Source organism: Pongo pygmaeus, chromosome 8 (assembly GCF_028885625.2).
Source record: "Pongo pygmaeus isolate AG05252 chromosome 8, NHGRI_mPonPyg2-v2.0_pri, whole genome shotgun sequence".
Taxonomy (NCBI): domain Eukaryota; kingdom Metazoa; phylum Chordata; class Mammalia; order Primates; family Hominidae; genus Pongo; species Pongo pygmaeus.
In genome coordinates this window covers 8074418-8091923 of record NC_072381.2, presented here as the reverse complement: position 1 = coordinate 8091923, position 17506 = coordinate 8074418, and the positions used below count along the sequence as shown (strand labels likewise).

At 40.5% G+C, this 17506-nt stretch overlaps 1 protein-coding gene across 3 annotated transcripts in view; it reads right to left on the bottom strand.

Moving 5' to 3' along the window:
* Positions 1-271: 271 nt before the first annotated feature.
* Positions 272-17506, bottom strand: part of TAF3 (TATA-box binding protein associated factor 3) — a 200590-nt gene continuing 183355 nt past the window's right edge. For all 3 annotated transcript variants that reach the window (XM_054503453.2, XM_054503454.2, XM_063669535.1), the window contains exons 5-7: positions 7616-7868; positions 3079-3185; positions 272-2272 (exon numbers count right to left, since the gene is read on the bottom strand). In XM_054503453.2, coding sequence (XP_054359428.1) covers positions 2158-2272; positions 3079-3185; positions 7616-7868 — 475 coding nt within the window. In that variant the 3' untranslated portion in view covers positions 272-2157. The remainder of the gene's footprint in view (positions 2273-3078; positions 3186-7615; positions 7869-17506) is intronic.

The window sequence follows — 17506 nt, the reverse complement described above, 5'->3', positions numbered from 1 at the left end:
TGGTTTTATTATTGCAAAGACCATTTATAAAATCATGAACTGGATTTAGGAAAGCAACCATGAAATAGCAAGGGACAACAAACTGATTGAAATTCCTTAAATGTAGCATGGGCTGAAGTCTCTCAGACAGTGAGATTGGGGCGAAAGTTATATATAGGCACCTCCATTCTGATTTCAGTAGCGTGACCTGCTCACTTAAACGTGGCAACTTTAGATCACGGACCATGCCTCAAGGAACTAAATCCTAAATAAAGAAAATGGAAAAGCAAACTATGAAATAGCCAATAATCTTTATTTTGCACTTCCCCCACCCCTCACCCCTCTCCAAAAACCACTAACGCGCATTTTTGTGCATGTGAAAATATTGTATAAAGTATTTAGAATGATCTCAAATTAATAAAACAAAAAAACACATATCTCAACATAGATGCTTTGTTTCTTTGCGGGGATAGAAAAATTCTGGCCTCTTGAACAAGGAGGGCAATGACACCCTGCACTCCGAAGAGGTCGACTCCATTTCCACTGATTTGCAACTTAACATTCATGGCAGAAAACCGCATTTCTCTAACCACATAATATTTTAAAATATGACTAATTCGTACACTAATATCAATTTACTTGGCATTTAAAAAAATCACATTTTCTAGTAATATATTTGTATTAGGTTCAAAGCCCATATTCTAGCATCCAAGAGATCCAGCACATGGGCCTACACTGGGATTATTTCAAAATCAAGTAAAAGTCCGTATTTATCCCAAAGCTGCTAAAATATGCTAATAAAGTTAAATTTGATGTTTTTTTAACATTAAAAATAAAATATTTGGTTTACCTCTCAGACATCTATAACATATAATAAATAGTGGGCAGTATAATAATATAATAAAGTTTTGTGATACCCTGAAATTTGATGAGTTTTCTTAAAAAAATTCATAATATACTTCATTTCAGCCTTAAAGCACAATATTAATGAACAGATTTGTAGAAATAAAACAATATAAAGACAAAATGCTACAGTATATGTGGGTTTTTTGTTTTTTTTTTTTTTTTACTTTCATGGAAACTACATGTCCTTTTAGTAAAAGTCTGTCAAAGAAATTTACAAAAACAAAACAGACAACAAACAAAACAACTTCAAATCATAAACTCTAAATTTAAATTGCCTTGTTTTCCTTCCAACTGCTCGGGCCCTTTCCCCCACGATATTTTCGGGCACTGCACAGGCTGAGCTCAAGGGAAATTTCTCTGAATGATGGCTTTTTCTCTAGCCTTCTTTGTTTCTGTCCAGCGTCATTACAGACCTGGCTGAAATCACAGTGGATTTCAGAGAAAGCCAGAATTAAACACGATAAAAATTTAAAAAATAACTACTTCATAAATATTTATTATTTACATTAGGGGCAATCTTTTAGTCTGAAGAGTTTTTATACAAGTTGATGAAATGTACAAGCAGTGAGAAGAGACTCCAGCAGTTTAAAGAAGGGCAAAATTAGAATGCAACGAAGATATAAAATACATTAAACAAAAATAATTTGCACAAAAGCAAACAGGACATGATAGAAACCTTTTTCTTAAAAAATATAAGGTATTTCACAAAAGCCTGAACATTTTACATGTTAGTACTAAAAACGGGGGAAGGAGGGAAGCTTCATATATTCTTATCACAAAAATATTTACCGGTACTCCAACTGGAGTTTTCTTTTATGTTATTCTGATTATCTTACTATAGAGGGAAAGGGGCTGAAAACTGTATACAGACTCTATCATCCTTAAATTACAGTTGAGGCAGTTTGTACATTATCTTCTCATCTAATACCTCAATGAAAAGGCCCTGGAGAGAATAAAGGAAATCAAAAGGGAAGATGTACGCTCTTTATTAATAATACTTGTCACTGGTATTAGAGAAGTGGAGGAGGGGCAGCCCCCAGGCCACGCCTCTGCTCGAGTTTCCTTCTGTCGCACTGCCGCAGAGCCACAGGCCAACGAGGCTCGGGAGTGAACAATCCAGGTGCGCGGTGTGTTCCAGCCTCAGTCCTCCTGGGTTCTTTATCCACAGGCATCTGGGGGTGGATGTGACGGCAGAATTGCACCAGCTCCCTTCCAGAGGCGCCAGGGAAGAAGCCCGGGCTGACTCCGCTTGGTCCAGCCCCTCGGGAGCTGTCAGTGGGCTCGATGCTTCCTCTTCTTGTGCTTTTTGTCCTTCTTCTTGTTCGCACACTTGGGGCAGAACCACTGCATCTCTTCTGGGGGTGCAGTCATGATTCCAACACAGGGCCTGCACATGAAAACAAGCTCAGATAAGTAACTTTTATAGAGACATCTATTCTTCTCCCTTCTATGTTTTAAAGTAATTTTTTAAAGTCTATGACATGTTTACCCAAAATCAAAGCCAAGCAGCACTAACTTGTGTGTAGCACTATTGTCGGGCACGCGGACTATGGTATTACAGACGCTCCCTTTACAGGCCCCCTGCAGAGATTCATTAGTTCATTCATCCTCTCAGCCAGGAATAGAAGTCTTCTGAGCCATGGCTTTGTCTTTATCTCACAGATATCGTATATCATAACCGAACAGGTTGCTATCTTTTTGTATCTGACATTTTAAAGATAACACGAGAAGATTATCTGCATAAATTTTGGTTGAGCTTTTCGGTTTTTAGGAACCGCTGAAGAGGTCTAAAAAACAGATAAGCAGTCTTTAGCCCTGCAGTTTGTACCATCCTCACAAAGGGGCTGCCTCTTTGTGGTCCTGGCCAGTGCTACGGCTCCTATAGAACGTTACTGGAAAGGAAGGCCAGGGAAGCCCCTGGATCTCCTTTTAGTATTATTATTTTTAATAAGAAGGATAGATAAGCTAAGCAGAATATTCTGAATTTGGGGTGAATAACAATAGTCTAAAGACTCTTGGGTTTTGCAGTTAATTGCATTTCACAGGCTCAGTGATTTGACTCCATGTACTGTCCCTAGGACAGCCCTGGGTCAGTCCAAAGGCAGGAATCTACTCAGTGGATGCTTCAATGAATCTCAGGAGCGGCTCATGCTGCCTGATGAGTGTGGCCGGCAGGGCGCCCTGAGCACTCACCAGTGGTACCAATCATCGCAGTCGTCACAGCCAATCATGGGACTCCCATCGTCAGGCTTGTTACACCCAGGGCAGATCCAGATCTGATTGCCCCACTCATCTCGGATCTGATGTTTGCAAAACGTAGCGGCAAAAATGGAGGGAATGGGAAAAAAAAACAAAAAGAGGCCAGATCAGAATGATTCCTTTATACTGTTAACTGAATAAACAGGCATATTAAACTAAAAAATATAGTAGATCAGCACCTCATTAATGCCATGATCAGCATCATCACTGTTTTAGAATCGTGAAACAGAAAAACGCTAAGTGTTCAATGATAAGGCATTTCTAACGAATATTCTGTTTTCTTTTGTAAGTCATAAAAAGCATTTTATAATCATCTCTGTGAACAATATGATCTGTAACCCCTTTCATAAAAAAAAAAACTATAACTACATAAATTCTTAATGATTTGGGTCTTTATAAGGGTGGTAACAACTGATTTTTTGAAAGTATAGAGCTCCACTTTATATGTGGTTTTCTCAATCGCATTCATGGCATGGAATTAATATAGACAGCCAAATGTGCATGCACCACCTTATTACTTATTAGCCAAGCCCTTCTCCTGAAGGAGCTGATAAGATCAAGGATATAAAAGAGTTGTTACTAAGTAACTTTCCATTCCCTTTATGACATTTTTAGTAAAGTACAATCAACTAAAGGGCAAATGAAATAAGGGGATAGGGAGGCCACAGAGCTACAAGGTTCAACATTACTTTGCTACAAATATTGTGTACTCTAGAGTTGACTTTATTTAACTTAGCAGTTCTGAAGAGGGAACATCCTATTAACCACTTCCTCAAACTTCACATGAACAGAGCCAACCTGGAAGAAGTAATTCACTGATGGGCATTCAACACCAGCAATAAGAAAAAGGTAACTTCCAAAGTGTTTACAATAACGGAGCACATTATTGCATCCGGTGTATTTTGTAAGGGATAGTTCTTCCTAGACTTTCAAATACCACACTGACTAGATATGCTTTTAAAAAGGCTTTCTTTGTGTGTGACAGGTGCATTGGGGGTCCATATATGTTTCACTGTAGTGATAGGCTTCCTTTAAGGCAACTCTACAAAGGCAAACTACATTGACAGGAAAACTTCCTAAAGAAATCTGTAGGCAACTACATCTCTGACCGTCTGTAATTCCAGGAGAAAAAGTAACAAGGGGTGAGAACCAGCAGTCACCCGTACCCGCTGTCTAGAGGCTAAGGCTGGTGGAACATCCTGTGCCCTGAAGCTCCCATGTGTGGTCAGTCCTGCTGCTGGCTGACCTTGCTTGAAGTCAGAAGGCCGTGACTCTGTGTGCTGCACAAGAACTTCACCACAGCATCCACAGTAACTAATAACAAATACCTCATAGCTTACTAAATTCTTCTAAACATCTTATTTCATTTAATCATCGTAAAACAACCTCTGGGTAGCTTATGAATGGGGAAACCGGAGCTAAGGGAATTTAAGTGGCATTTCCAACATCACGCCATTAGGCAGTGACAAAATTTGCCTTTTTGCTCTCTAGCCTTTGTATGTCATCTAAATCACACATTTTGTCCTCTGACCACAAAGCGTCTCTCTTCATGAGGTAGAAAGCTTTTTTTTAATTTTAATTTTTATTTTTAAGATAGGGTTTCACTCTGTTGCCCAGGCTGGAGTGCAGTGGTGCAACCATGGCTCACTGTAGCCTTGACCTCAGTAGGCTCAGGTGATCTTTCCAGCTCAGCCTCCTGAGTAGTTGAGACTACAGGCACATGTCACCACGCCCAGCTAATTTTTCTACTTTCTGCAGAGATGGGGTCTCACTATGTAGCCCAGACTGGTCTCAACTCCTGGGCTCATGTGATATGGCTGCCTTGGCCTCCCAAAGTGCTGGGATTATAGGCGTGAGACACCACGCACAGCCAGAAAGCTTTCCATCTACACTGTCTATTCCAGCTGGACTCATCTCCAGGAAGTGAGTTAGCTCAAAGATCTACTGGAAAACCAGAACTTTCAGAGCTAGAACATGCCACAGAGATTACCAAATTTAACACAAACTCCTTAATTACAGATGAAGACACGAAGGTCAAGGAGGTTAAGTACAAAATCTTTCCTGATCAACACATTTGGGGGTGATGTTGCCTCAATTAAACACCTGATTGGTCCCCGAATGGACCAATTTGATGATCACAGTTTTAGAAGTTCCTTCCAAAACTCCTTTAAGGAAATTTAATAATAGGCCAGGCATGGTGGCTTACGCCTGTAATCCCAGCACTTTGGGAGGCCGAGGTGGAAGGACTGCTTGAGCCCAGGAGTTTGAGACCAGCCTGGGCAACACAGGGAGACATCATCTCCACAAAAAACAAAAACAGACAAACAAAAACAGCCAACAAACAAACAGCCAGTTGTGGTGGCAGGCGCCTGTGGTCCCAGCTACTCGGGAGGCTGAGGTGAGGGGACCACTGGGGCCCAGGAGGTCGAGGCTACAGTGAGTGGCATCGTGCCACTGCATTCCAGTATGGACAAGAAGAGTGAGACTACCTCAAAAGAAAAAAAGAAAACATAAAAAAAAGAAATGTAATATTGTACAGTTTATAACAACAAATACCATGAGTCCTACCCAGCCACTTTCCAATCATATTAGTACCTAGCTAGTTACAAGGTCAGGGCCACCAGTAGGCTAACACATCACAGTCTGCGGATTTAGTAGTCACAGCAATGGCAATGGCTCCACACACCTTAAATATTTCGTTGTGTGTTTGTGTGTTTAATTCTATAGTATCCAAATAACAGAATCTGTATAAATACTTTACTGCCAGAGTGTATTCAGGGTTTGAATAACACCTAATTCTATTAAGTAAGAGGAAAGAAACTAAAACACAGTCCCAGAACAACGTGGACTCATTGGACATGGTGGGATTTACAATTTTTTTTTTTTTTCTTGAGACGGAGTTTCGCTCTTGTCCCCCAGGCTAGAGAGCAGTGGTACGATCTTGGCTCACTGCAAGCTCTGCCTCCCGGGTTCAAGCAATTCTCGTGCCTGAGCCTCCCGAGTAGCTGGGATTACAGGCATGTGCCACCATGCCCAGCTAGTTTTGTTTGTATTTTTAGCAGAGATGGGGTTTCACCATGTTGGCCAGGCTGGTCTCGAACTCCTGACCTCAAGTGATCCATCCGCCTCAGCCTCCCAAAGTGCTGGGATTACAGGCGCGAGCCACTGCGTCCAGCCGGTTTTACAATTTGAAATCATGCTTGGATACTCAGGAGTTCTGTGGTCTCAAAGTTCATTTCCATTTAATATGCAAGCCCTGGCATATTCTGGATCATAGCCAATAAAATATAATTAATGCTATTATTCAGAAACACCACCTGGCTCATAATATCAGTGTACATTCTATAAATTATACTCTTAAGTGAATAACTGAATTTCTTGATCAAGAAATTCAATGTGAGATTTCAGTACCACTGTGCATCTCTACATTTACAGATTGATATTACTGTATATATGTATATAGTCATATCCCAAAACAATATAAAAACAAGCTTTGATATGATTTATGGAGGCTGACTATGTGAACATTGTGATGTAACTTTTCAGCCAAAAGCTTGAAAATGCAGTGAAAAACTGCAATGAAGAAATGCATCTTGGCTGGGCATGGTGGTTCACGCCTGTAACCTCAGCACTTTGGGAGGCAGAAATGGGTGGATCGCTGGAGCTCAGGAGCTCAAGACCAGCCTGGGCAACATAGTGAAACCCTGTCTCCACCAAAAATACAAAAAATTAATCGAGAGTGGTGGCGACTGCCTGTGATCCCAGCTACTCAAGAGGTGGGAGAATCACTTGAGCCTGGGAGGCAGGGGCTGCAGGGAGCAGAGATCGTACGACTGCACTCCAGCCTGGGTGACAGAGTGAAATCCACTTAAAAAAAAAAAAGCCAGGCGCGGTGGCTCACGCCTGTAATCCCAGCACTTTGGGAGGCCGGGGCGCGTGGATCACCTCAGGTCAGGAGTTTGAGACCAGCCTGGCCAACATGGTGAAACCCTGTTTCTACTAAAAATGCAAAAAATTGGCCAGGTGTGGTGGCATGCGCCTGTAATCCCAGCTCCTCAGGAGGCTGAGGCAGGTGAATCGCTTGAACCTGGGAGGTGGAGGCTGCAGTGAGCTGAGATCTCACCATTGCATTCCAGGTTGGGCAATAAGAGCGAAACTCTGTCTCAAAAAAAAAAAAGAAAGAAAAAGAAATGTGTCTGGCCAGGGGCAGTGGCTCAGGCCTGTAACCCCACCACTTTGAGAAGCTAAGGCAGGAGGATTGCTTGGGCCCAGGAGTTTGAGGTTGCAGTGAGCTGATTGGGCCACTGTACTCCAGCCTGAGCAACATAGGGAGACCCTGTCTCAAAAATAATTAAGTAAATAATAAAATTTTGACGAGAAATGCCTCTGAAATTCGATAGTGATTCAGAGCACACACTTGTCTTGATCTGAAAACGTCTCCATGCTAACCGCGCGGGCGGCAGGTACGCACCACGTAGGTGCTGACCGTCTCAGTCACCACGCTGCGCACGGGGGCTTTGGCATTGGCCCCGGAGGCGGCGGGACCCGGGGAGGGCAGCAGGGCAGGGCCCGCGGCGGCCTGGGCGAGCAGCGGCAGCGGCACGGGCGCAGGGCTCACGAGCACGGGGCCGGGGGCGGGCGCGGGGGCCGGCGGTGGGGTCTTCGGCCTGTTCTGCGAGGGCGTCGGCTTGGCCTCGGGGGCAGGGACCACCTTGCTGATGACACTGTTAACAAAAGAGGGGAAGGTAAAAGTCAAAACAGGATCATCATCGAACCACACCCGTGCTTGAAAACATGATCGCAAAATAGCTTTTCTTCCAGTAGCGAAATACTTCAACATCCAGAGGCGGCTCAAGAACTGAGTTCAGGCCCTGCATCAAGTGGCCTCTCCACTTACTCAGACGAATTTTTCATTTTCCCAAACTTCCCCTCAATGGCCAGATATTTAGAAATTTCTAGTAACCAATACACATGCATTGTTCACAGAAATATGACTTCAATTGTCTGTTCCTGTGCTGAGGCAGAAGCTTTGACAGCTTCAGAGGTGGAGCTCCCCAACCCCACCTCTGCTGAGTCCTCCAGGGGCCCAGACAGGGGCTGCTCTTTCCAGTCTGGCTCCAGCTGGAGAGGACCTGGAGCAGCCTGTGTCCCACACTGGAGATGGGCAAGAAAGACACATTTGCTGTTGGAAGCCCTTGAGATTTTTGGGTTGTTAATTACCATAAACCTAACCTGGCCTAAGGTGCTGGACAGAGCAGCTTAAAAAAAAAAGTTTCTATTTCTCTTCTCAATTCCAATGTTTCTTCTTAATACCTCAATGCCATTGTCAGTAAAACTGTGAAGACTTTCTCACTTCTGGGTTTGGCTTTGATTGCCAGGTTTTAAAGATTGACTGTTCAGGCTGGGCAAGGTGGCTCACACCTGTAATCCTAGCACTTTGGGAGGCCGAGGTGGGCAGATTACCTGAGGTCGAGAGTTCAAGACCAGCCTGGCCAACATGGTGAAACACCGTCTCTACTAAAAAATACAAAAAATTAGCCAGGTGCAGTGGCGCGCACCTGTAATTCCAGCTACTCAGGAGGCTAAGGCAGGAGAATCGCTTGAACCCAGGAGGCAGAGGTTGCAGTGAGCCGAGATCTCGCCACTGCACTCTAGCTTGGGCTACAGAGTGAGACTTCGTCTCAAAAAAAAAAAAAAAGATTGTTCCCAGAGGGGCTGCAGAGGTAAGGAGGAGGTAACGCAGCAGCAGCGCAGTGACAGCTTCTGTCCTGGTGACACTGCCGCAGGTCACTAGAGCTGTGGTACTGTGACCCTGCTCCTCCACTAACAGCATCCTCTTCACACAACTCTCGCCAGTGGAAGCAGCTCTGGACTTGGGGCCAGGACATCTGAGTTCAAATTCTACAGCCGCCAGAGATGAGACCTGTGGCCTTGGATTACTCATTTATTATAAAAAGCACTATTTATTGAGGACCTATAAGAAGTTAGAGGTTATACTAGGTACTTTACAAATATCATCTCATCCAGTCCTTATGAGAACATCAAAGAAGTAATGATTACCCCATTCTGTAGATGAGGAAACTGAAGATCAGCGAGAGAAAGGAATTTGAGTAAAGGGGTGGCAGCTTTTGAGCCAAAGTCTACTTGATTCCAAAGCTCGCTTTTTTTTAGCTTCTTTATTAAAAATAAAAGTATATATATATATATGTGTATATATATATATATATATATAATTTCACACACAGAGAAAACAACATAACAGACACCTAGGTAATAATCAGAGATAAAATATGTTAGCCTTTGCCATATTTATTTCAGATGAACTTCCTTCCCTGCCCCAGAGCAACCACTGCCCTAAGAAAGGTATGTTTTTGTTTATTGTTCTTGGTACTTTGTTTTTTTTCTCTGTACCTTTCCTGCCTTTGTAGATGTCCATAAACAATACATACTGCATTACTGTTTGCTGTCTTTTAACTTTTATACATACAATGTCACACTCTAGTTATCCCCTGCAACTAGCTTTTCCCACTTAGTTTTATGTCTCCTGATTTATCCGTGCTGACATATAGAGATCTATATTATTTAATTACTATACTGTATTCCATGGTATTAGTAAGCCAAAGGTTTTTGTCCATCATCCTACTGAAAGTAGGACACATTCACTTGTAAACTTACACACTGGCTCATAAATAGAACTGTTCAAGGATTTCTCCAAGCCCCATTCCTAGAAATAAAGTTTCTGGGTTGTGGAATATGGCCATCCTCACCTCACCAGGAATCGCCAGCCTGCGGACTGTCCCAGCCTGTCTCTTTCTACTATTCCACACAATTCTTTAGGCCTTGTTTTTCTCATCAACAAAGTGAAAAGAAATGCAGTGGCCTCAGAGGGTTGTAGTGAGAACCTCAATATGGAGAAACACTTCAAAAACTGCATCCACATGGGAAGTGCCGGCCCCGTGTCATGTTCACGGCTGTTGCTCACGACAGCCTCTGGCCTCATTGCTGCCAGCCTTCACGGTTCCACTTCCTCATAGTCCTAGTTTAGAAACCACTTTCACCAAAAGGCACTGACTCTTTGCTATTCTGATCATAAATTCATAAAACATTAAGTTACTTCAAAAACTTCACCGTTATTTCAGCAAATAACTTCATTACTGCTGTCTAATTGTTCTCTATTTGTTTCCTGCAAGGGTGATCATCTTCCTAACTTGGATACAGCCAAAGATCAAGAGAATTTAACACAGGCTTGTTGGTGCAGCAGACACTTGATAAATGCTTAACATAATAACCAATGACTATTTATTGAGCACTTACTATATGTCTGACTGTCCTAAGCACTTGAAAGCCAATTGTGGGCCAGGCACCACTGTGTTAAATATTTACTTGCCTTGCTTTATCTAGTTTTTTTTTTTTTGAGACGGAGTTTCACTTTTGTTGCCCAGGCTGGAGTGTAATGGCGCAATCTTGGCTCACTGCAACCCCCGCCTTCTGGGTTCAAGTGATTCTCCTGCCTCAGCTTCCCGAGTAGCTGGGATTACAGGCATGCGCCACCACGCCCAGCTAATTTGTTTGTGTGTGTCTGTGTGTGTGTATTTTTTTTTTTTTTTTTTTTTTTCAGTAGAGACGGGGTTTCTCCATGTTGGGGAGGCTGGTCTCAAACTCCTGACTTCAGGTGATCTGCCTACCTCAGCCTCCCAAAGTGCTGAGATTACAGGCGTGAGCCACGGTGCCTGGCCTCGTTTGTTTTTCATAATGACCACATGAGCCAAGCTATTATTCTGCTTTTTTAAATGAAGAAACCAAGGCACAGAGAGATTAAGTATCTCGCATAAATTAACACAGGTTACTACTACATGGCAGGGCCAGGATTTAAACAAGGCAGTCTCATTTTAGAGCCTGTGATCTTAATAAGTATATGAAACTGTCCCTCAATGTATACTGAGGTTTGCCTTACATAAAAGGCATGTAATATAGGAGTTCAAAGTTACTGCTATGGCATTTATATCCAGAGGGTAAGCATTCTCTATTTTTATGGTTAGACTAAAATTTTAAAACGCTATTTCTAGAGGCAGTTTCCCGTAATGGTTTAACACACAAGTGATGGAACCAAAGCTAAAGGAAAAAGCAGGAACCCTGAGAGGGAAGCAGAACACAGATGCTTTACCCTGAGGGCATTTACGCATTAGGCAAGTCTGATCTTTGGTTATGATGAAGAGGACGAAGTCTAAGCCCAGGATCTGCCCAAAGCGGAAGTCTAATAGAACTCCCTCCCGACACTAAGGATTCCCAATGGGCTATACCCATAAGGTAAAGATGCATGAGAATGTCATGAATTTTCACCTCTGATGTTCTAGGATACTTTACATTTAAAGTAATTTGGACTTGCAATGTGCCCAGCCACACAGCACAATCCTGAGGGGAAGTATCTTAAAATCTAGGTCTCATATTAATACAGACAATTATCTTTAAAAAAATAAGCAGCACATAATCAAAGATAATCAAACCTATGAGGAAGTAAGGTGGGATCAGGGAAAACTGTTAAGAAATAACAGCTAGTATGAAGAGACAAAGACCACAGATACAATAATTATCAACTACAAAACAACTTTGCTTACAATGTTAAAAAAATAATAAAAGGCAAAGGCTAGAAATATAGGTGGTAGGAAGTCACAGAGAGTGACCTGATCTAGTATATCTGAAAAGAACCAAACAGACCTTCTGGAAATTAAAAAATACAGTAACTGAGATTTAAAATTGAATGGGGGGATTTAACAACAGATTGGAAACAAGACAGAACTATCAACTCAGCATTAGGACAAAATAAATTTTTGGAGCATAACCTGAGAAGCAAAGAGAATACAATAAAAGGTCTAATTAGTGCATGTTTGATCATAATTCTAGAAGAAAAATGGGGCAGAGACAAATGTTAACAAAGAGTACCTGAGACTTTTATAGAACTGATGAAAGATACCAATCCACAGATTTATGAAGCCCAACACACCCCAGGCAAGATAAATAAAAATAAATCTATATCTAGGCACATCAAAGTGAAGTTATAAAATATCATAGATAGGAAAAATCTGAAAGGCAGCCAGAGGGAAAAAAGAACAATTCCTCTCAAAGAAGAAACAGGTGACAGCTGACTTCTTAATTAGCAATAATGAAATCTAGAAGATAGTGGAATAACATCTTCAATGTGCTAAAGAAAAATAAATTGTGTCTTTGAAAACATCTTTAAGGAATAAAGATGAAACAAAAACAGTTATAGGCAGGCAAAAACTAAGAATTTGCCACCAGCAGACATTTAAAAAAAATTCTAAAGCAACAATTCTCAAAATTTTGTTCCTAGGGCCCCTTTAAATTCCTAAAAATTATTAAGAACTTAAAAAATGTGCACTATATCTGTCAATATTTACCATATTAAAAATAAAACTGGACCAGGCACATTGGCTCACGCCTGTAATCCCAGCACTTTGGGAGGCCGAGGTGGGTGGATCGCTTGAGGCCAGGAGTGATTCACCATGGCCAACGTGGTGAAACTCCCTTTCTATTAAAAATACAAAAATTAGCTGGGTGTGATGGCGCAGGTCTGTAACCCCAGCTATGCCAGAGGAGGAGGCAGGAGAATCGCTCAAACCTGGGAGGTGGAGGTTGCAGTGGCCCGAGATCATGCCACTGCACTCCAGCCTGGGTGACAGAGCAAGAATCTGTCTCAAAAAAATAAAATAAAATAAAAACTGAAAAGTTTAAAAATATTTAGTAATTCATTTAAAAGTAACAACAATGAACCCATTATATGTTAACAGATAACATTTTTTTAAATGAAAATAACTATATTTTCCAAGACAAAAAACTTGGTAACGACTGGCAATGTTTTGGTTGTTTTTTCTTTGATAATGGCGTCTTGCTCTGTTGCCCAGGGTGGTCTTGAACTCCTGGGCTCAAGCAATCCTCCTGCCTCAGCCTACCTAGTAGCTGGGATTACAGGCGCATGCCACTGTGCCTGGCCAAGACTGGCAATGTTTTAAATTTTTGCAAATCTCTTTAATGTAGGCATATGTAACTAGAGAAGGGAGGAGTATTTTAAAAGATTTTTTGGATAATGATGTAAATTCTTCTTTAATGCTGCATTAAATGCAACAAATGATAGTTTAAGTTAGTTGCAATGTGTAATCTGAAATCATATCAACAGACATTCATATTCTGTTACATTACAATTTATTGCTCTGTTTAGCACTATGAATACAAAATTTACCCATGCATAATTTTATAATGTCATGCATTGGTCATTTGGAAAATGCTGGTTCACTGACTTATAAAGATCTTCCAAATGTTTACATAATTCATTACACAACATAATAATATGTAAGCCAGTAATGGGTAAACAGAGCTAAAGTATTTTAATGTCCCTCTATTATACAAAATGTAGCGTAAAGGTAGTGAATAAAGTATGGTAATTTCTAGGGTAATTTCACGCGAAAATTACAAACAAAGTATATTATGAGGAGAAAAGGAATGATCAAAAAAAACCTTGGTCTGATAAAAGAAAGGAGAGAAAAAAAAAAACACTGAACATTAAAGAAGTAGCACAAAATAATAAGGTAGATTTCAAACTCAAAATATCAATGATTATATCATATAAATGGTCTAAGTGATTCAGTTGTCAGGCAGTATAAACAGTGAAACCCAATATATTCTAACGCCCAGAGGAACATCTAGCAATAGAAGGGCTGAAAGTGAGAGGCTATAAAAAGATGTATACAAATACAAAGAAAAGTAATACCACACAAAAAGACTTTAAGGCAAGAACCATCAGTGATAATAAAGGCTATTTCCTGATGATAAAAGGTTCCAATTTGCCAGGAACCTTTAAAATTTGTATGTACCTAATAACATATCTGCAAAACATATAAAGCAAAAACTGACAGAACAGTAAGAAACAGATGAATCCACAATCATAGCCAGAGACGTAAGCATATTTATCTTCCTGCATAACTGACAGAATAAGCAGTCAAAAAACCAGCAAAGATATAGGTTTGAATATGAATAATGAAATTGACTCAATGGACATTTAAAAAAAATCTGTCTTCAATCAATGCAGAATATTCATTCTTTTCTAAAATATACTGAACACTGAAAGAAACTGACCCAATTTCATAAGGCTAAAAAACAATTTGAATAGTTTGTACACAGATTTGTTACCACTGCTATATCAGTAGTTCCTCAAAGGAACAAAAAACCTTTTTAATTTCTATGTCCCCAGGGTTTAACATGATGGTTATTAAAATAAAATGTGTTAGAATTCAAACTAAGAAACAAAGACTGATCCAGAAAGTAATAATTTTCCAGATGACATGATACTTTTAATGTACTTTTCTATCCATTCAAAATTATAGCTCCCCCAAAAAGGTAGCACAGTAATATGCTTTATGATGTGGGAAGGGATAAAGCACAGGTTAGAGAAATATGGGATATCAATGAAAACAGAAAAAAAGAAAAGAGAAGAAACAGAGCAAGTGAAAGAATTACAATTTTAGGTCAGGAAGCGTGAGGACAACCCAGGCATTTTCAGTTGTTGGTTAATGGAGTTAATTTCGGGGGCAGGAAAAAGAAAGAGAGGACAGAGGATGATAGGAAGAAGAAAAGAGAGTTGTGATCAATAAATATGACTGCAGGCAAAAATAAGCCTGAAAATTTAAGTTATCAACAAGAGGAGGTTATTCAAGGGAAACATCTTCTATCTTACAATAGCCATTCACAGGATCGATGGATGGGGCCTTAGAAAACTGCTTGCAAAGAATTTGGTTATCACTTTGTTTTAACTTTACTGTTTGCCGGCTGTTATAGTGGAAAATGTTTGTTGGAGGTAGAGACTGAAGCTATTGTCTACAATAATTTTTAGATGTTCATGTGCTTTACTATGCAATAATTATGCATGTGCAACTGAGAATTAGCTCAATTATGACTTGTTGGATGGTATAGTTAATTAAAAAAAAAACCCTCAAAATTGGAGCTGTATCACAAACCATAAATTCTAAACATCTTAAAAATTAGGTAAAAGAAAACAAAACCATAAAAATTCCCAAAAAAGTAAGTAAATATAGATGTTTTTAGTTTTGGGGTAGGACACAATTTCTAGCATCTCACCAAAAGTTGAAACCATAAAGGGAAATGCTGATTTGACTGCACAACAATTTTATATGGCATAAAATAACAGCAAAGTTAAAAGGCAAAAGACAAAATGAAGCAAACTACTTGCAACAATAAGGCATTCACTCCTTCTTATATAAACAGTTGTTCTGAATAAAAAAGAATTAATGTTCTTACTCAAACATGAACAAAGGAAACAGCAAGTAGAAAATAGAATAAAAAAACCAAAACCAGTCAACAGACAAGAAAAAATGTTCTATTTTCATAGTAATCAAAGATATAAACATGACAATACAATGCTTCTTTGGTAAAGATGAAAAAGATTGACAACACCTGGTACTGTCAGGCTAGGGGAAAGAGAGAGATGGTTGGTCCAGTATGTGCAAGCTCTTTACCAGCAATTCAATTCCGCTTCTAGAAATGTATCCCGAGGCAGTATTAGACAGCTGTGTAAAGGTATGGGGTAAAGAATATGATTTGTAGCACTGTCTATGGCTGCAAAAAATAAAATAAAAAAATAAAAACTAGAATAAATGCAATTTAAAATACCTTAGAATAGGAGATTGGTTACACAGATGATGAACAAAACACCATGTTGTTATTTGAAGTGGTGATACACATATGTGCACACACACAAATGATATGTTTATCCAAGAAAAAGGTAGGTGTAAGATGGAATTTTTCTAAGAAAATAAAAAAAGCAAACAAGAAGGTATGAGTGTATACTTAGAAAAAAGTTTGAAACAATATATACTAAAATGTCCAGCAATTGCCTCTACATGAAAATTATAGATGTTTTATTTATTTATTTATTTATTTGAGACAGGGTCTCACTCTGCTGCCCAGGGTAAAGTGTGGTGGTGCAAACTTGGCTCACTGCAACCTCTGCCTCCCAGGCTTATTTGATCCTCCCACCTCAGCCTCCAGAGGTGGGACTACAGATGCGTGCCACCACGCCTGGCTAAGTTTTCGTATACATATTTTTTTGTGTGTAGAGACGGGGTTTTGCCATGTTGTCCAGGCTGGTCTGGAACTCCTGGACTCAAGTGATCCTCCCATCTCAGCCTCCCAAAGTGTTAAGATTGCAGGCATTAAGCCACTGTGCTGAGTGGATGCTTTTTTTCTCCTTTTGATTTATCCGTAATTAACAAACATAACTTGTATTAAAAAAATGAAAAAGGCCGGGTGCAGTGGCTCACACTTGTAATCCCAGCACTTTGGGAGGCCAAGGCAGGTGGATCACCTGAGGTTGGGAGTTCAAGACCAGCCTGGCCAACATAGTGAAACCCCGTCTCTACTAAAAATACAAAAATTAGCTGGGCGTGGTGGTGCACGCCTGTAATCCTAGCTACTCGGGAGGCTGAGGCTAGAGAATCGCATGAACCCAGGAGTGAGCTGAGATAGTGCTACTGCACTCCAGCCTGGGCAACAAAGTGAGACCCCATCTCAAAAAACAAAAAAACAAAGCAAAACAACAAAAAAGATGAAAACGCCTGTTACAATGTATACGTCTAAACTGTTGCTAAGAATTTTTAAAGGATGGCTTGATTACACACTTAAAATTAATTCACTTTTCTGTGTGTATGTTACACTTTATTAATTTACTGGGGAAAAAATGATAGCTTGGTTAAAAAGCCTTCCAGACAAATGTTGACCATAGTCTAGTCCTACTATGAATTTGTGAAATTCAAAGCTCTGAGTGAGATCAAGGAGCTGCACAATTGAGTGCGTCTAAGTTGAGTGCATCATCCATAGCAGACCAACAAGGACAGGGTCAAAGGAGGGGGAAGAGAAAACCTCCTACAACGATGGTATTTTCGTACATAAAGTAATACATTTGGGCTGGGCACAGTGGCTCACACCTGTAATTCCAGCACTTTGGCAGGCCGAGGCAGGAGGATTGCCTGAGGTCAGGAGTTTGAGACCAGCCTGGCCAACATGGTGAAACCCCAGTTCTCCTAAAAATACAAAAATTAGCTGGGCATGGTGGTACCCACTTATAATCCCAGCTACTTGAGATGCTGGGGCAGGAGAATCGCTTGAACCTGGGAGGCGGAGGTTGCAGTGAGCCGAGATCACACCTTTGCACTCCAGCCTGGGCGACAAAGCGAGACTCTATCTCAAAAAAAAAAAATTCTTTCTTTCTTTTTTTTTTTTTTTAACAGCCTTTAGATATTAAGGTTGGTATGTAGTTTTGGGTCTTGCCTTTTCA